At 47.8% G+C, this 20,986-nt stretch overlaps 1 protein-coding gene across 1 annotated transcript in view; it reads left to right on the top strand.

Annotated features, from left to right (window-relative positions):
- The first annotated feature begins 586 nt into the window (after positions 1 to 586).
- Positions 587 to 20,986, top strand: part of LOC132386272 (NACHT, LRR and PYD domains-containing protein 3-like) — a 31,351-nt gene continuing 10,951 nt past the window's right edge. Inside the window, exons 1-3 of the mRNA XM_059958550.1 lie at positions 587 to 658; positions 765 to 831; positions 8,500 to 10,237. Coding sequence (XP_059814533.1) covers positions 825 to 831; positions 8,500 to 10,237 — 1,745 coding nt within the window. The 5' untranslated portion in view covers positions 587 to 658; positions 765 to 824. The remainder of the gene's footprint in view (positions 659 to 764; positions 832 to 8,499; positions 10,238 to 20,986) is intronic.

Here is a 20,986-nt window from a genome sequence, read left to right on the forward strand (position 1 = left end):
CCGACATCACCTCTTTCTCAGGACTTTTCATTTTTTAATGACAGCAGCTTCGACCCAACACTTTCAACTACCTGCGTATCCTTTCGATTCAATATTTATCCTTGGATTTAAGCACCCAACTATAAACTTTTGTCAGCCACAATTCAGTGATGCCCGCCATCCATTTGTTTTTGCTCTCTCTCTCCCCTCTCTCCCGTTCTTGTTGTCACATCTTGTTGATGTAATGCTGCACATTGACAGATCAAGGAAATTAATCACATTGCATCTACTGCAGGGTGCCAGTAAATCCTTATTCTTACACACTATTGATTTAGAATTTCCTTCAGTGACTGTTTCTCTGTTAATGACTGAACCCAGGGAGGATGAGGCAGCAGCCCAGTGACTGCATCTGTTCTGAAGCTACTGGGGCCATGAACAGATACTTTCCTGCACATTCTCCATGTCTGTCTGTCTGCTCCACAATAAGTCCATTGTTTCCTTTTCTAGAAAGTCACTGAGCTGACAGAGAAGGGAAACCGGGCAGAGAGTTCCAGACTCTTCCTCAGTCTGGTGAATGGCAAAGGCTCCCGGGCCCGGAGGGCGATGTGGGAATCCTTTCTGATGTGGAGGACTGAGTTACCGAAGTTGGACAGAATACTGAGGGAAATACAGGAACTCGGTATGTTAAAACCACGCTCTGAACACAAAGGCACATTGAGATAAACATTTTAGTTATTTTAATTATTTTAGCTCTGTTTCCATGTTTTTTTTTCATATTTAAACAGGTCCTGATCCACAGGAATACATGAACATCGGCCAAGGTTTATCGGAATTACCCACTCAGAATGATAGGTGAGTGATGAAATGCACAGTTCAAACCGCATCTCAAGTGTTAGTCTGTGACTTGGCAAAGCCTGGGAATCAGAATTCGCCATTAATCATTCGCAGATCTCTGGATTCAAGTAACAATTCAACGAATCTCTCTTTGCAGCCTGAATATTCTACAATATATTTTTCTATTAATCCAGCTGTTGGTTCTGCTGAAGCCTTCACTCCAGGTCCTAATGCTCTGGGAATCCCAACACACCCTAGGCAGGCTCCTGATACACTGTATGACCCAGTCCAGGTGACTTTTCTATCTTCAGAACTTTCATCTTTCAAGCCCCTTTTCCTTTGTAATAGCACTATACACAATTCTGATCGCTGATGCTCTTTACCTTTTGGAACTCTGCCAGTGCCTTGGACAGAGTTTGTCTGGCATTTCCTTTTCACCCGTTACTGCAACTACAACAGCAGTTTCTAGTTGTCCGATATCGACCCTCTCCCTTTTTTCACTCTTTATATATCCGGGAAAGAAAAAAAATATACTTTGGTATCCTTTCTTTTATTATTCACCATTGGTGCCTGGGGAACAGGCTCCAGCAATCCACCCTATCTCTGCCTCTCATAATTCTTTACACCTCTATCAAGTGCCCTCTCATCCTTCTACGCTCCAAAGAGAAAAGTCCCAGCTCTGCTAACCTTGCTTCACATGACTTGTTCTCCAAACCAGGCAACATCCTGGTAAATCTCCTCTGCACCCTCTCCATAGCTTCCACATCCTTCCTATAATGAGGTGACCGGAATTGAACACAATACTCTAAGTGCGGACTCACCAGAGATTTGTACATTTGCAACTTGGCTTCTCTACTCTTGAACTCAATCCCCCACCCCAATTAATGAAGCCTAACATCCCATAGGAGTTCTTAACTAGCCTTTCAACCCGTGCAGCGACCTTAGGGGATGTATGGATTTGAACCCAAAGGTCCCTCTGTTCATCCACACTCTTAGGTAACCAAAGATTGTAGTCAGCATTCTGGTTTGTACTTCCAAAATGCATCACCTCACACTTATCCGGATTGAACCCCATCTGCCACTTTTCTGCCCAAATCTGCACCTTCGACAAGATGACAAGGTATGTACCATGTCATCCACAAATTCACTCACCCATTCTTCCACCTCTACATCCAGGTCATTTATAAAAATCACAAATAGCAGGGGTCCCAGGACAGGTCACTGCGGTACGCCACTAGTCACCGACCTCCAGGCAGAATACTTTCCTTCCACTACGACTCTCTGCATTCATCCTGTAAGCCAATTATTTATCCAAACAGCCAAGGTTCCACCTGTCCCGTGCCTCATGACTTTCTGGATGAGTCTCTCATGAGGGACTTTGTCAAATGCCTTGCTAAAATCCATGTGGACCACATCTACTACCGTACCTTCATCAATTGCTGTTTGTTACCTCTTCAAAAAACTCAATTAGCCTCGTGAGGCACGACCTTCCCTTCACAAAGCCATGTTGACCCAGACAGTAAATTCCAAGCACCCAGAACTCTGTTAAAAAACTACCCACAATTGCTGTAAATTTACACCATCTCACCTTAACCAAATACCCTCTCGTATTGGACACCAGTCACATGTAAAAAATAACAAACAAAATACAGGCTGTCGACACAAACTCTTATCTCTCAAACTTGTACACCTCAGTCAGATTTCTAATCTAACTCCAGAATAAACAAATCAAGTTTATCAAACTTCTACTTGTAGCACATGCCACCGAACCCAGGCAACACCCTGAAGAACCTGTTCTGCACCCTCTCCAATCCTTCCAAGAGCTGGACAATCAGAAGTGAACACAATACTCCAGCTGCTCCCTAAAACATAAGACCTAGTAGCAGAATTAAGCCATTCGGCTCAGTGAATTTGCTCTTCAATTCCTCTCTACCCCATTATCCCAGTAAACGTTGACGCTCTTCCTAATCAGGAACATATCGACCTGCATTTTAAATATATCCAATGAAGTGTCTTCCTCAGCCGTCTATGACAATAATTTCACAGATTCGCCACCCGCCAGCCAAGACATTTCTCCCAGTTTGTGTCCCCGGCAGCCAGGACAATTCCCCACAGTTCTCAAGCATGTTAATATTCTGTATGAGCCTCTCATGTGGGACTTTGTCAAACACTCTACCAATATACAAGTAGACAATATCCATGTGTAACTGCATCCATCACCTTTGTCACCTCCTGGAGGAGCTCAATCAAGCTGGCAAGACACAAACCCGAACCAAAGCCTTGCTGCTGAACCCCAAACCACCTCATACATCCTCTCTGTCACAGTCCTATGGGGGAGAACATATAAAAGACTGAAGGTATGTACCACCAGCCTCAACGACAGCTTTATTCTGCATTTATAAGACTACTAAATGGTCACCTACTATGTTATTATTGGCTCTTAATAATAATAAGACAATTTTATATATAAAATTATAGCATCGTACATCTCGTAACTAATAACAACTCAGATAACAACTTAGATAACCACAATATACTCACAGAAGAGCAGACAGAATACCGGTCCGGTTTGAACAACAGATAATAGATCATGTAATTCTATTTCAAACCCTGTGGAAAGCAGAAAACTTTCAGTGTTATATTGCCAATCAAGAAAAAAACACATCTGTTTCTGTTCCTTGTGTGTTTAAGAGAAGTTCCAAATATATATAAAATTCATACAATACTCGTGAAATTTTTACAACTGATGAAGCATTCGCGTAAAATAATCGTCCTAGTAACAACCACAGTGGAACAACGACCACTATCAAAATAAATGGAGGGATTTTCCAGAACGACTCACTAAGCCCACTGTGGTTTTGTCTAACTTCAAGCCCACTCATAATTTACTGAAACAGATAAAAATCAGGTATCTAATCAGAAGAAAATACGAATTATACCTTGACACAGCTATACATTGATGATTTGAAATTATTTGCTCTTGCATCAATAAAGCTGAAACAAACAATTCAAATAATGGAACTAATTTCCAAATATATAAGCATGACCTTTAGACTAGGAAAGTACAGAACATGATTAAACATAAAGAAAGGTGCAATAGAGCCGGTAGAATATCAAACAGAGCATCGGGATGCAATGCAACAGAATATGAAACGGATATTTAGGATATCAATAAGCAAAGAAAATAGATCATCGTGTGATAAAGGAAAACCTTCCAACAAAATTTACTTCAAGGCTGAAGAAAATCTGCATTTACTGCTGGGCTGAACAAACTTTGAATTTACATCAAGGATCAAGAAAATCTGCCAAACAGAGCTGAACAATAAAAATATAACGAAGGTAGTAAACACTCACTGTGCCCATATTGATGTATACTTTTGGTAAAATATGTTGCTCTGAAACAGATCTGGAAAATAGGCAAAAAAGTAATAACTTAAATAGCAATTTCTGGAAAACACCATGTGCACTGGAGCGCACTCAGATTGATATGAACGAGGACAGTATGAGGATGATGAATATCAGATCTAAAAAAATGTGACAACAGCCAGATAAAAATTTTCAGGATCAGGGTTAATATCATGGACACATGTAGTGAAAATTGTTTTTCTGCACCAGCAGCACGATTACAGTAAAGTGTGTGCAGTGAGTCTGTATTTATGTATACAATTGTGGAAACAGAATTGTATCAGCGTGAACTAATCAGTCTGATGGTCTGGTGGAAGAAGCTGTCACGGAGCCTGTTGGTCCTCGTTTTAACGCTATGGTACCATTTCCCAGATGGTAGCGGCTGGAACAGTTTGTGGTTGGTGAGACTTGGGTCCAGAATGATCCTTAGCATTTAGAGGCCCATCCCAAACATCCAACCATCTCAACCACCTGTTTTTCTGTTTTCCTGTTTTTCTTTTTTTTTGATCAGACCAGAGAATATGCCAGGCAGGATGTTGGAATTCTCCTCTTGCAGGATGTGGAAAGTCAGGGAGACCTCCGGTGTCCCTGACAACGATACCTGCAAGAAGTGCATCCAGCTGCAGCTCCTAACAGACCGCGTTAGGGAACTGGAGCAGGAGCTGGATGTCCTCCGGATCATTCGGGAGACTGAGCAGATTATAGATAGTAGCTTCCAGGAGGTAGTTACACCTAAGAAACAGGGCACAGTTAATTGGGTTACCGTCAGGCGAGTGAAAGGGAAAGGGCAGTTAATGCAGGGTTCTTATGTGGCCATTCCCCTCCAAAATAGGTATACCAATTTGGATACTGTTGGGGGGCGGCGGGGGGAGGATGGCTTACCTGGGACAAGCTGCGGCAGCCAGATCTCTGGCACTGAGTCTGGTTCTGCAGTGCAGAACGGAGGGAGGAGGAAGAGGAGAGCGGTAGTGATAGGGGACTCCAGAGTCAGGGGTACAGACAGGAGATACTGTGGTTGTGACAGAGACTCCCGGATGGTTTGTTGCCTCCCGGCTGCCATGGTCCGGGATGTCCCTGATCGCCTGCACACCATTCTGAGGTGGGAGGGTGATCAGCCAGATGTCGTGGTACACATCGGTACCAACGACATAGGTAGAAAGAGTCAGGATGTCCTGAAGAGTGAGGACAGAGAGCTTGGTAGGAAGTTGAAAAACAGGAGATAGAGGGTAGTAATCTCCGGATTGCTGCCTGTGCCACGTGCCAGTGAGGGTAAGAGTGCGATGCTCTGGCAGACGAACACGTGGCTGAGAAACTGGTGTAGGGGGCAGGGTTTCAGATTTCTAGATCATCGGGACCTCTTCAGGGGCAGGGGGGACCTGTACAAGAGTGACGGGTTACACCTGAACTACAAGGGCGCCAATATACTTGCAGGGAAGTTTGCTAGTTTTATTGGGGAGGGTTTAAACTAGATGGGAATCAGAGTGCCAGAGTAGATAGTGGAACGGGGGTAAAAATAAATGTTGTTGTTAGTTCATGCAAAGTCACAAATAGCAAGGTTGTGTGTGGTGGTAATAATCCTCTGACGTGTGTCTATTTCAATGCGAGGATTATTGTGGGAAAGGCAGACGAGCTGAGGGCCTGGATTGACACATGGAATTATGACATCATAGCCATTACTGAAACTTGGCTACAGGAGGGGCAGGACTGGCAGCTCAGTGTTCCAGGGTTCTGATGTTTCAGACATGATAGAGACAGAGGGATGAAGGGTGGGTGGTGGCTTTGATAGGGAAAATATCACAGCAGTGCTTCGGCAGGACAGATTAGATGGATTGTCTACTGAGGCCATATGGGTGGAGCTGAGAAACAGGAAGGTCTGATAACATTAATAGGGTTGTATTATGGACCACCCAATAGTCAGCGAGAATTGGAGGAGCAAATCTGCAAAGAGATAACAGAGAACTGCAGGAGAAAGAAATTTGTGATTGTAGAGGATTTTAATTTTCAACACATTGATTGGGACACCCATACTGTTAAACGTCTTGATGGGTTAGAGTTTGTAAAATGTGTTCAGGAAAGTTTACTGAATAAATATATAGATGTACCAACTAGGGAGGATGCAATATTAGATCTCCTATTAGGAAATAAGTTAGGGCAGATGACGGAAGTGTGTGCAGGGGAACAGTTTCGTTCCAGTGATCATAACGTCATTAGTTTCAACTTGATCATGGATAAAGATAGATCTGGTCCTCAGGTTGACGTTCTAAACCTGAAAAGGGTACAACCTCATTGCACCGATGTGATGTAATGATCTATTTGGATCGCATGCAGAAAAGTTTTCCATTTTAAAGTGGTGCATGTCACAATAATAAACCAATTTACCGATTCGTTGTCAATAATACATCGCCCCTCGGTTGCTTAAGATTGTTATAACCGGGGGGGGGGGGAGGGGGGGTGACAGTGTGGATGAGCTGCCACGACCTATTAAATGCTCCCAGTGGCGAGTAGCCTCTGTCCAGCTCTTGGCCTTCACGTGCGGTTTAGCCACTAATCCCGGTGGAAGCGTTTCTTCTGACAGCAGAAGGGGCAGAAGTGAGTTATTGGTGCCTTACAACCAGTCACTTTGGGCAGATGGGGCTTGTCGGCTGTGATTGGCAGCTCACCCAGGAACAAGAAAAATCTGATCTCAAAACTCCACTGCTTTGCAACTGTACCCCTCATGGGGAAGAGTTTGGGAGTAAACCCAGTGGGAAAAGCCTCGAGCTGGAGTCCCTGAGTCAGTGTTAAATGGTGTTCAACGCAGACTAGCATCTCCTGCGACACCTCTGGTGCCAAGCTGTGTCAGTCTATGCCGATCCTTTGTGTACATCAGATGCATGGAGAGAGGGAGCTTGCTACATCGGCAGAAGCTTCCTCTCCATATCGGAGTGTCCCGGCTTGCAGGGGCAGGACATCCATGGTCGACTCTGACAGACAGAGGCCTCCTAAGACAGCGCCCCACACCGCCACAGCAAGACTGATGAGTAGCAGTTGCCAAGACTTCACCACCCTTTCCCACAGACACGACGTACATCACTGAGACAGACCCTTGTGGCTTCTTCCATTAACAGAGATTCCATCTTTCCACCAATCCTCCATCACTGCGATTGAAAACTACCCATTTTCATTCCTGTCATTCCGATGGGTTATCGATCCACAACTTCACTGTGATTCTCCCCCAGACGCTGTCCGACTTGAGTACTTCCCGCGTATTCTGCTCCTGTTTTGATGCAAGAGCAGTGGACACCTGTGACCCCCAGTGTGCAGCCTTGCACAGTGTCCTGCTCTCCATAGTTCCACACCAGATCAACATTAACATCGTCTGTTAATGAGTCAAACAATGCTTTAAATATAGTGAAATGTTGTTGTAACGGGAGGTGCAGTCAGGAATGCAATAGGATATTCAAGATTCTAAAAATTTATTGTCGTTCCAACCGTCCATCAGCTCTGAAGGACAGAATGAGACAGCGGTTCCCAGGAGCAGTGCAATCATAACATAACAAACGCAACACTAAATAATAAACACAACAATAAATAATAAAACACAACAGCCACATGTCGCTTTAAATCAAGTTATAAGTGTCCGATGCAAGTTAAAAGTGTCCAAAGCAGAGTCAGATAGAGCAGCTATTTAGCAGTCTGACTGCCTGTGGGAGGAAGCTGTTTAGTAGCCTTGTGGTTTTAGTTTTGATGCTCCTGTAACGTTTACCTGATGGCAGAAGAACAAACAGTTCATGGAGAGGGTGTGAGGGGTTTCTAATTATGTACCGTGTCTAATGGAGGCATCGACGTTGAAAGAGGTCTTGGAAGAAGGTAGGGATACCCCAATAACCTTCTCTGCTCCCCTAACCACCCCCTGTAAGGCTTTTTTGTCGGCAGCATTGCAGCTGGAGTACCAGGTTGTGATGCAAAAGGTCAGCACACTCTCAACCACGCCTCTGTAGAACATAGTTAAGATGTTAGTGGGGAGTGATGCTTGTTTAAGCATCCACAGAAAGTGCAATCAGGGGAATGTTCACCTTCACAAATAACTAGAACCAGAACATGAGGATTGGACAATTTCAGGGACATCCATTGCTGTCAATTCCGTGTCTGCGAACAGAATTTTACTTTCTGTTCTAATATCCATGGAAGCATTGAATTTATTCATGTAATCTCAAACACTGAATGCTGAAATACCATTATAAAGTTCTTTGTCAGATAAGCCATTTAACGTTTTGAATATGTTCTCTGTTCCCATGGAAGATGTCCAACAGAAACACAAGGAGACTCTGCGGACACGAACTGAAACACTGAGAGTGAACACGATCCTGATGACGGAGAAGGTGAAGGTTTTCCAGCTGGCTGATCGATACGCTGAGCTCACGGTCATTTCTACTGTTCGAGATCGGACACTGGTGGAACATGAGCTGCTGGCAAGAGGCAGAGACCATGAGCATTATAGAGAGAAACAACTCCGCAGTCAGCTGGAAAAAATCCGTACTGATCAGTTATTCCAGAGCAGCTTTTCCCGGAGTAAATCCAAATCTGGGAGTTCAGCAGCAGTGGCCGGAGTCCCGGGGATCGGGAAAACAACGATGGTACAAAAGATTGTTTATGACTGGGCCATGGGGAAAATATACCAACAGTTCCAGTTTGTCTTCAGTTTCAAATTCCGAGATTTAAACAGTATTGACAGTCGAATAAACCTGAAGGAACTGATTGTGGATCAGTATTCTTACTTTGGGAATTTCTTGAGAGAGGTGTGGAAGAATCCAGAAGGATTACTGTTTATATTCGATGGTTTGGATGAATTCAAACACAAAATCGATTTTGCGGACAGTCGGAGAGATACAGAACCAAAGCACCAGTGCCCAGATCCCGAGTGGAGGTGTGAAGTGTCTGACATTGTGTACAGTTTAATCCAGGGCAAGCTGCTCCCAGGGTGTTCAGTGCTGGTGACCACCCGCCCCACTGCGTTACATTTATTGGAAAAGGCGGATATCAGTGTCCGGGCTGAAATCCTGGGATTCGTTGATGAGGAACGGAAGGAATATTTCATCAGACATTTTGAACATCAGACGGTGGCGGAAGCTGTTTTCAATTATGTGAAGGAGAACGAGATCCTGTACACCATGACCTACAACCCCTCCTACTGCTGGATCCTCGCTCTGACACTGCGCCCCTTCTTCACACAAAGAGTCAGGGACCCACAGCGAGTTCCCAAGACCATCACCCAACTGTACTCCTACTATATTTACAACATCCTGAAAAACCACGGCCGTGAGATTGAGAGACCCCGTGATGTGTTACTCAGGGTTGGTCAAATGGCCTTCAGAGGAGTGTCCGAGAAGAAGATTGTGTTTACAGATGGAGATTTGATCAAGTACAATCTTCAGCCTTCCCAGTTCCTGTCCGGGTTCCTGATGGAGCTTTTGGAGAGAGAGGATTCTGCCCAAAGCGTGGTGTACACATTCCCACACCTCACCATCCAAGAGTTTGTAGCTGCAGTCGCACAATTCCTGAATCCACATCCCGGGGATATCCTGAAATTCCTCACTGAAACCCACAACATGACAGATGGGCGATTTGAGGTATTTCTCCGTTTTGTTGCTGGTCTTTCCTCCCCAATGACAGCTCGGGGCCTGGTGGAGTTTCTGGGTCCATTTCCTCATGAAACAACCTGCCGGGTGATTGACTGGGTGAAGGAGGAGGTTAAACGTCAGATTGGAAACACAGGGAGTGAAGCTGGTAAAAGGAGCCTCCTGAACACATTGCACTACCTGTTTGAGTCTCAGAATCGTGGACTGGCTCAGGAAACACTGGGATCTGTGGAAACACTTTCATTCCGTGGAATGACACTGACCCCGATTGACTGCGCGGTCCTGTCTCATGTCATCGGACTCTGTGATACAATAAAACACCTCGACCTGGGGAACTGCCACATTCAGTGTGAGGGAATCCAGCGGCTGGGACCCGGGCTGCACAAGTGTCAGGAGTTGAGGTAACTTGATTTATCTCTCACTCGGAACTGTGAAACTGTTCTATTGTGTCATTTCAATGTAAAGAGATTTGGGTTAAACTGTGTTAAATCAGATTGTGAAGAATTGTGACAAATGCCCAGGGGATCGGTCAGCAATTCCCCAAGGACAGGAGGGTTCTGTGGTTCCTTGTGAAGGGATGTTGGAGACTTCATCAGATCAGTGAACAACGACCATTGGTTTAATGGTAGTAAATCACAGGAATGGCCGTGTTTCCTGCTGCCTGTGACACGTCCGTTGACAATGTTCCTTCTCACTGTTACTGACACCCAGACCGACACTGACTGCAGCAGATGGGTCAAAGATTCACACCCCCTTCCCGGTGAGGGACAAAAGGCCGTCTGCAGACTGTCCCAGTGAGAAGGAAAGAAATACCATTGTCAGATTGCCCTCCCCTGCCCTTTCCTGTTTGTGACTTTGCTCACTACCAGATACACAGAGAGCGAGGCCGCATCTCCTCTGGGTCTCTGTTCAGACCCAACACACGCGTACAAAAATTCCCCTTCCTCCTTTCGGATCTCTCTTTCAATCCCCCTTCCTCCTGTGGGATATCTCTGCCTCATCCCCCTTCCTCCTCTCAGATCTCTTTTCCCCATCCCCCATCCTCCTATGGGTTCTCTCTTCCCCATCCCCCTTCCACCTCTAGGTTCTCTCTTCCCCATCCCCTTCCCTCCAGTGGTATCCCTTCCCATTCACATTTCATCCTGTGGGATCTATCTTCCACATCCCCCTTCCTCCTGTCAGATCTCTCTTCCCCATCCCCCTTCCTCCTGAAGGTTCTCTCTTCCCCATTCCCTTCCCTCCAGTGGTATCCCTTCCCATTCCGCTTTCCTCCTGTGGGATCTATCTTCCCCATCCCCTTAACTCCTGTCGGATCTCTCTGCCCCATCCCCCTTCCTCCTGTGGGATCTCACTTCCACATCCGCCTTCCGCTTGTGGGATCTCACTTCTCCATCCCCCTTCCGCCTGTGGGACCTCTCTCCCCCATCCCCCTTCCTCCTGTGGGATCTCTCTGCCCCATCCCCCTTCCTCCTGTGGGATCTCTCTCCCCCATCCCCCTTCCTCCTGTGGGATCTCTCTTCCCATCCCCCTTCTTCCTGTGGCAACTGACCTCCCCATATTCCTTCATAGAATCGTAAAATCATAGAACACTACAGCATAGAAAACAAGCCATTCGGCCCTTCTGCTCTGTGCCAAAACTTTATTCCGCTAGTCCCATTGACCTGCACCCAGTCCATCGCCCTCCAGACCTCTCCCATCCGTGCATCTATCAGATTTATTCTGTGTCCGCATTTTCCACATCAGATGGCAGCTCGTTCCGCATTCTCCCAACTCTCTGAGTGAGGACGTTCCCCCTAAACCTTTCCCCTTTCACCCTGAAGCAAAGTCCTTTTGTAAGTTATCTCTCCTAATCTGTGTGGAAAGAGCCCATTCGCATCTACCCTGTCTATTCCCCTCGTAATTGTGTAAACTTCTATCAAATCTCCCCTCATTCTTCTGCGCTCCGAATAAAGTCTTAACCTGTTCAATCCTTCCTTGTAACTCAACTCCTGAAGAGCCGGCAACATCCTCGCAGATCTTTTCTGCACACTTTCAGTCTTACCGATATCGGTCCTATAGTTCAGTGACCAGAATTGCACACAATACTCCAAATTTGGCTTCACCAATGTCTTGTACAACCTCACCATAACTTTCCAACTCCTATACTCAACTTTGATTTATGAATGCCCGGATGCCAAAAGCATTCTTTACAACCCTGTCTCCCAGTGATGCCACTTTCAGGGAATTATGTATCTGAACTCCCAGATCCCTTTCTTCCTGCGCATTCCTCAGTGCCCTACCCTTTACTGTCTATGTCCTACCTTCAGTTGTCCTTACAAAATGGAACACCTCACACTTGTCTGCATTCATTTCCATCTGCCATTTTCCGGCCTATGTTGCCAGTTGGTGCAGATCCCTCTGCAAGCTTTGAAAGCCTTCCTCGCTGTCCGCAACCCCTCCAATCTTAGTGTCATCAGCAAACTGGCTGATCCAATTTATCACACTATTATCTAGATCATTGATATAGACAACAAACAACAATGGTCCCAGCACAGATCCCTGAGACACACCACTAGTCACAGGCCTCCAGTCTCAGAAGCAATGATCCACGACCACTCTCTGTCTTCTCACACACAGCCAATTTGGAATCCAATCTACAACCTTTCCATGGATACCTACTGTCTGAACCTTCTGAACTAACCTCCCATGTGGGATCTTGTCAAAAGCCTTACTAAAGTTCATGTAGACAACATCCACAGCCATTCCTTCATGTGCATTCTTGGTAACCTCCTCGAAAAACTCTACAGGATTCATTAAACACGATCTGCCATGAACAAAGCCATGCTGACTATCCTTAATCAGCCCTTGCTTATCCAACTCCTTGTAAATCCGATCTCTCAGAACACCTTCCAATAATTTACCTAACACCGATGTTAGGCTCACTGGCCTGTAATTACCTGGTGCACTTTTGGAGACTTTTTCAAACAACGGAACAACATGAGCTACCCTCCAATCCTCCGGCACCGCTCTTGTGGCGAAGGACATTTTAATTATTTCTGCCACGACCCCTGCAATTTCTACACTAGTCTGTCTCAAGGTCCGAGAAAATATCATGTCAGGCCTGGGGGATTTATTTACCTTTATTTGCTGTAAGGCAGTAAGCACCTCCTCCTCTTTAATCTCTATATGTTCCATAAAGCATAGAATAGTACAGCACATTACAGGCCCTTCGGCCCACAATGTTGTGCCGACCCTCAAAACCTGCCTGCCATATAACCCCCCTCCTTAAATTCCTCCGTATGCCTGTCTAGTTGTCTCTTAATCTTCACTAGTGTATCTGCCTCCACCACTGACTCAGGCAGTGCATTCCACTCACCAACCACTCTCTGAGTGAAAAACCTTTCTCTAATATCCTCTTTGAACTTCCCTCCCCTTACCCATGTCCTCTTGTACTGAGCAGTGGTGCCCTGGAGAAGAAGCGCTGGCTGTCCACTCTGTCTATTCCTCTTAATATCTTGCACACCTCAATCATGTCTCCTCTCATCCTCCTTCTCTACAAAGAGTAAACCCTGGCTCCCTTAATCTCTGATCATAATCCATACTCTCTAAACCAGGCAGCATCCTGATAAATGTCCTCAGTACCCTTTGCAATGCTTCCACATCCTTCCTATAGCGAGGTGACCAGAACTGGACACAGTACTCCAAGTGTGGCCTAACTAGAGTTTTATAGAGCTGCATCATTACATCGCGTCTCTAAAACTCTATCCCTTGACTTATGAAAGCTAACACCCCATAAACTTTTTTAACTACCCGATCTACCTGTGAGGCAACTTTCAGGGATCTGTGGACATGTATCCCCTGATCTCTCTGCTCCTCCACACTACCAACTATCCTGCCATTTACTTTGTACTTTGCCTTGGAGTTTGTCCTTCGAAAGTGTACCACCTCACACTTCTCTGGGTTGAACTCCATCTGCCACTTCTCAGCCCACTTCTGCATCCTATCAATGTCTCTCTGCAATCTTCGACAATCGTCTACACTGTCTACAACACCACCAACCTTTGTGTTGTCTGCAAACTTGCCAACCCACCCTTCTACCCCCACATCCATGTCGTTAATAAAAATCACAAAAAGAAGAGGTCCCAGAACAGATCCTTGCGGGACTCCACTAGCCACAACCCTCCAATCTGATTGTTCTACCTCCACCATGACCATCTGCCTTCTGCAGGCAAGCCAATTCTGAATCAACCTGGCCAAACTTCCTTGGATCCAATGCCTTCTGACTTTCTGAATAAGCCTACTGTGTGGAACCTTGTCAAATGCTTACTAAAATCCTTATAGATCACATCCACTGCACTACCCTCATCTATAAGCCTGGTCACCTCCTCAAAAAACTCTATCAGGCTTGTTAGGCACGATCTGCCCTTCACAAAGCCATGCTGACTGTCCCCGATCAGACCATGATTCTCTGAATGCCCATAGATCCTATCTCTAAGAATCCTTTTCAACAGCTTTCCCACCACAGATGTAAGGCTCACTGATCTATAATTACCTGGACTATCCATACTACCTTTTTTGAACAAGGGGACAGCATTCGCCTCCCTCCAATTCTCCCGTACCATACCCCTGGACAACGAGAACATAAAGATCCTAGCCAGAGGTTCAGCAATCTCTTCCCTTGCCTCGTGGAGCAGCCTGGGGAATATTCCGGCAGGCCCCGGGGACTTATCCGTCCTAATGTATTTTAACAACTCCAACACCTCCTCTCCTTTAATATCAACATGCTCCAGAACATCAACCTCACTCATATTGTCCTCACCGTCATCAAGTTCCCTTTCATTGGTGAATACCAAAGCGAAGTATTCATTGAGAACCTCGCTCACTTCCACAGCCTCCAGGCACATCTTCCCACTTTTATCTCTAATCGGTCCTACCATCATTCCTGTCATCCTATTGTTCCTCACATAATTGAAGAATGCCTCGGGGTTTTCCTTTACCCTACTCGCCAAGGCCTTCTCATGCCCCCTTCTTGCTCTTATCAGCCCCTTCTTAAACTCCTTTCTTGCTACCCTATATTCCTCAATAGACCCAACTGATCCTTGCTTCCTAAACCTCGTGTACGCTGCCTTCTTCCACCTGACTAGATTTTCCACTTCACTTGTAACCCATGGTTTCTTCACCGTACCATTCGTTATCTTCCTCAGCTGGACAAATTAATCCCTAACATCCTGCAAGAGATCCTTAAACATCGACCACATGTTCATAGTACATTTCCCTGCAAAACCATCATCCCAATTCACACCCGCAAGTTCTAGTCTTATAGCCTCATAATTTGCCCTTCCCCAATTAAAAATTGTCCTGTCCTCTCTGATTCTATCCTTTTTCATGATAATGCTAAAGGCCAGGGAGCGGTGGTCACTGTCCCCCAGATGCTCACCCACTGACAGATCTCTGACCTGACCCGGTTCGTTACCTAATACTAGATCTGGTATGGCATTACCCCTCGTCGGCTTGTGAACATACTGAGACAGGAATCCATCTAGGACACACTTAACAAACTCTGCCCCATCTAAACCCTTGGAACTAAACAACTGCCAATCAATATTAGGGAAGTTAAAGTCACCCATGATAACAACCCTGTTATTTTTGCACCTTTCCAAAATCTGCCTCCCAATCTGCTCCTCGGTATCTCTACTGCAACCTGGGGGCCTGTAGAATACCCCGGTAGAGTAACTGCTTGCTTCCTGTACCTGACTTCCACCCATACTGAATCAAAAGAGGATCCTGCTATATTACCCACCCTTTCTGTAGCTGCAATACAATTCCCCCCTCTCTATCCCTTTGAAAGCACTGAAATCCAGGAATATTGAGAATCCATTCCTGTCCTGGTGCCAGCCAAGTCTCCGTAATGGCCACTACATCATAATTCCATATAAGTATCCAAGCTCTCAGTTCATCACTTTTGTTCCTGATTCTTCTTGCATTGAAGTACACGCACTTTAGCCCTTCAACCTTACTGCCTTTATACCCTTTATTCTGCTGCCCTTTCCTCAAAGCCTCTCTATGTGTCAGATCTGGCTTTACTCCATGCAGTTTCTTCACTGCTCTATCGCTCTGGGTCCCATCCCCCTTGCAAATTAGTTTAAACCCTCCCGAAACATGCTAGCAAACCTACCAGCAAGGATATTGCTCCCCCTCGAGTTCAGGTGCAACCCAGCCAATCTGTACAGGTCCCACCTTCCCCAGAAGAGATCCCAGTTGTCCAAAAATCTAAAACCCCGTCCCCTGCAGCAACTCCTCAGCCACGCATTCAACTGCCATCTCATCCAATTCTTACCCTCACTATCACGTAGTACTGGCAACAATCCTGAGAACACCACCCTTGAGGTCCTCTTCTTCGGCCTTCTGCCTAGTTCCCGAAACTCACACTTCAGGACCTCATCCCTCTTCCTGTCTATGTCGTTGGTACCAATATGTATCACGACTTCTGGTTGCTTTCCCTCTCGTACCAGGATGTCATGCACCCGGTCAGAGACAACCCGGACCCTGGTACCCGGGAGGCAACAAACCATGCGTGTTTCCTTCTCACGTCCACAAAATCTCCTCTCTGCTCCCCTGACTATAGAGTCTCCAATGACGACAGCTCTCCTCCACTCCGTCCCACCCTTCTACACCACAGGGTCAGACTCAGTGCCAGAGGCCCTGCCACCGTGGCTCACACCTGGTCGGTCGTCCTCACCAACAGTATCCAGGACGGTAAACTTATTATTCATGGGAATGGCTACAGGGGTGCTCTGCACTACCTGTCTACTCTCCTTCGCTTTCCCGCCTCGGACTGTCACCCAACGACCTGCTTCCGGCAGCCTAGGTGTGACTACCTCCCTGTAGCTCTCATCTATGGCAGCCTCATTCTCCCTTATGAGTCGAAGGTCATCCAGCTGCTGCTCCAGATTCCTCACACGGTCTTCCAGATCGCCCAGCGCTTACACTTCTGGCAGATGTGACTCTGCAGAAGAGGGGAGTTCCCCCAAGACTGCCTCATCTCACAGGAGAGGCACATCACCGTCTCAGCAGGCATTGTAAAGACCTGTCAAAGCCTCAAATCTCCACTCACTCACTGGCCGCTTTCCACGGGCCGCTCAGCTTGAGCTACCCCTCTATTTATTTGTTCGAGCTTTTCAAACTGCTTGGTCAATCAGCTGCTTTCTGCTGAGTCTGAGCTATTCAAATCTTCGTTGTCTTGATTTGCACAGTCCAATTGCCAAAACTGCCAGAATCTCTCAAGTCAAAGCCTCATATTTCCACTCCTTCACTGGCCCACTCACTCACTGGCCGCGTTCCATGACACTACTGTTTGTTTCCTTTAATTCCATATCCACTATGCCAGTTTTCTAAGTAGACACTGACGCAAAAGACTGTTTAAGATCTTCCCCATCTCGTGATGCTCCACACATAGACAACCACTCTGATCTTCTAGGGGACCAATTTTGTCCTTTACTATCCTTTTACTCTTAATATACTTGTAGAAACCATTCGGGTTTACCTTCACATTATCTGCCAACACAACCTCATGTCTTCTTTTTGCCTTCCTGATTTCCTTCTTTAGTATTCCCTTAAATTCACTATACTCTTCAAGTATCTCATTTGTTCCTTGTTGCCTGTACCTGCTAAACACCTACTTAACCAGATCACCAATATCCCTTGAAAAACAAGGTTCCCTATCCCTGTTAACTTTGCCTTTAATCCTGGCAGGAACATGCAAACTCAGGATGTAAGCGCAGTTCAGTAACTCCACTTACTGAATACATCATTGCCAGAAAACAACTTATCCCAATCCACTCTTCCCAGATCCTCTCTCATTTCCACCAAATTGGCCCTTCTCCAATTCAGAACCTTAACTGGTGTACCAGTCCTATCCTTATCCATAATTATCTTGAAACTAATGACATTATGGTCACTGGACCCAAAATTTTCGCTGACACATACTTTTGTCACCTGACCTGTCTGATTCCCTAATAGATCAGGTACTGCACCCTCTCTTGTTGGTACCTCAATATATTGATTTAGAAAACTTTCCTGAACACATTTGACAAACTCCACGCCATCTAACCCTTTCACAGAGTGGGAGTCCAGGTCAATATGTGGGAAGTTAAAATCCCCTACGATTACAAATTTCTGTTTCTTACATTGGTGTGCTAACTCTCAACAGACTTGCTCCTCCGATTGGGCCGTATATAATAATACCCTATTAGTGTGGTCACAGCTTTCCCGTTCCTCAGCTCCACCCATACGGCCTCTGTATACGAGCCCTCCGGGCTGTCCCGTCTGCACACAGCTGTGAGATTCCCCTGACTAGTAATGCCACTCCTCCCCCTTTCATCCCTCCCCCTCTATCACGTCTGAAACAACATAACCTCGGAACATGAAGCTGCCAGTCCTGCCCCTCTTGCAAACCAAGTCGTACTAATAGCAATAATGTTGAGATCACCATGTGCCAATCCACGCCCTAAACTCATCTGCCTTACACACAATACTCCTTGCATTGAAATAGATGCACCTGAGAACATTTCTATCACGTACAAACCATTGATATCTGTCGAAACAGGCAGTCCTCGCATGACCATTATCCTCCTCCACATCACTATCTGCTCTAAAACTCTGCCCCGTCCCCCTGCAACCTTGTTTAAAACCCCCAGAGCAGAACTTGCTAGCCTACCGATAAGGATGTTAGTTCCCCTCCAGTTCAGGTGCAAACTGCCCAATTCGAACTGGTCTCACCTCCCCTGGAAAAAGCCCAATTGTCCAGAAACATGAACCCCTCCATCATGTACCATCCCCCCAGCCACGTATTTAGCTGCATTATTTCTAGCCTCACCATCACGTGGTACGGGTAGCAAACCACCTGTGGGATCTCACGTTCCCATCCCCCATTCATTCTCTGGGCTCTCTGTTTCCACTCCCCCTTTCTGCTGTTGGATCTCTCCTCAGCATCCCCCTTCCTCCTGTGGGATCTCCCTCCCCAATCCCCCTTCCTCCTTTGGGATCTGTCTTTTCCTGAGGTATCCTGAGGTATCTCTCTTCTGCATCCTGCTTCCTGCTGTTGGTCCTCTGTTCCCAATCTCCCTGCCTCTAGTGGGATCTCGCTTCCCGATCCCCCTTCCTTCCGAGAGATCTCTCTTTCCTAACCCCTTCCTCCTGTGGGATCTCTCTGCCGCATCCCCCTTCCTCCTGTGGGATTTGTCTTTTCCATACACATTCATCCTGAGGTATCTCTCTTCCGCATCCCGCTTCCTGCTGTTGGGCCTCTGTTCCCAATCCCCCTTCCTCTAGTGGGATCTCTCTTCCCGATCCCCCTTCCTTCCGAGGGACCTCTCTTTCCTAACCCCTTCCTCCTGTGAGTCCTCAGCTCCTTTGCCCCCTCTTCCTGTCGGATCTCACTTCCCCATGCTCCTTCCTCCTGTGGGATCTCTCTCCCCCATCCCCCTTCCTCCTGTGGGATCTCTCTCCCTCATCCTTTCCTCTTGTGGGAACTCCCTTCCCATCCCCATCCTCCTGTGGGATCTCTCTCCCCCATCCCCTTTCCACCTGTGGGATCTCTCACTGCCATCCCCCTTCCGCCTGTGGGACCTCTCCCCCCCATCCCCCTTCCTCCTGTGAAATCTTCCTCCCCCATCCCCCTTCCTCCTCTGGGATCCCTCGGCGCCGTCTGTGGGACCAACCTCCCTCGTCCCCCTTCCCCCCGAGGGATCCCCCTCCCCCGTCCACCTTCCCCCCTGTGGGATCTCTCTCCCCCGTCCCCCTTCCTCCTCTGGGATCTCTCTGCCACATCCCACCTGCGTACTCTCCGTCCCCCGTCCACCTTACCCCCTGTGGGATCTTGCTCCCCCGTCCCACTTCCCCCCTCTGGGTTCTCCCTCCCGCCTCCCCATTCCCCCCTGTGGGATCTCCCTCCTGTGTCCCCCTTCACCCCTCTGGAATCCCTCTCCACCGTCCCCCTTCATCCTGTGAGATCTTCCTCCCCCATCCCCCTTCCCCCCTGAGGGATCCCCTCCCCCGTCCACCTTCCCCCCGTGGGATCACCCTCCCCCGTCCCCCTTCCCCCTGTGGGATCTGACTCCCCTGTCCCCATCCCTGTGTGGGATCTGACTCCAGTGTCCCCCTTTCTCCTGTGGGATCGCCCTCCCACGTCCCCCTTCCTCCTGTGGGATCCCCATCCCCCGTCCCCCTTCCGACGGTGAGATCTCCCTCCCGCCTCCCCATTCCCCCATGTGGGATCTCCCTCCTGTGTCCCCCTTCACCCCTCTGGAATCCCTCTCCACCGTCCCCCTTCACCCTGTGAGATCTTCCTCCCCCATCCCCCTTCCTGCTGTGGGATCCCTCGGCGCCGTCTGTGGGACCAACCTCCCTCGTCCCCCTTCCCCCCTGAGGGATCCCCCTCCCCCGTCCACCTTCCCCCCTGTGGGATCCCTCTCCCGACTCCCCCTTCCGACTGTGAGATCTTCCTACCCCATCCCCCTTCCTCCTGTGGGATCTCCCTCCTGCCTCCCCCTTCTCTCCTGTGGGATCTCACTGCCACATTCCCATTCCGACCGTGGGATCTCTCATCCCCGTCCCACATCCACCTGTGGGATCTCTCTGCCCCATCTCCCTTCCACCTGTGGGATCTCTCTTCCACATCCCCCTTCCTCCTGTGGGATCTCCCTCCCCCGTCCCCCATCCTCCTGTGGGATCTCTCTGCCCCGTCCCCCTTCCCCCCTGTGGGATCCCCCTCCCGTGTCCCTCTTCACCCTTGTGGAATCCCTCTCCACCGTCCCCATTCCCATTGTGGGATCTTGCCTCCCCCGTCCCCCTTCCCCCATGTGGGTTCTCCCTCCCGCCTCCCACTTCCCCCCTGTGGGATCCCTCTCCACCGTCCCCCTTCACCGTGTGGGATCTGATTCCCGTGTCCCCCTTCCTCCTGTGGGATCTCCCTCCCATGTCCCCGTTCCTCCTGTGGGATCTCTCTGCCCCGTCCCCCTTCCTCCTGTGGGATCTCCCCTCCCCCATCCCCCTTCCTCCTGTGGGATCCCCCTTCCCCATCCCCCTTCCTCCTGTGGGATCTCCCTCCCCCGTCCCCCTTCCTCCTGTGGTATCTCCGCTCCCCCGTCCCCCTTCCTCCTGTGGGATCTCTC

The sequence above is a fragment of the Hypanus sabinus genome, unplaced genomic scaffold (genome assembly GCF_030144855.1).
Source record: "Hypanus sabinus isolate sHypSab1 unplaced genomic scaffold, sHypSab1.hap1 scaffold_1085, whole genome shotgun sequence".
Classification (NCBI taxonomy): domain Eukaryota; kingdom Metazoa; phylum Chordata; class Chondrichthyes; order Myliobatiformes; family Dasyatidae; genus Hypanus; species Hypanus sabinus.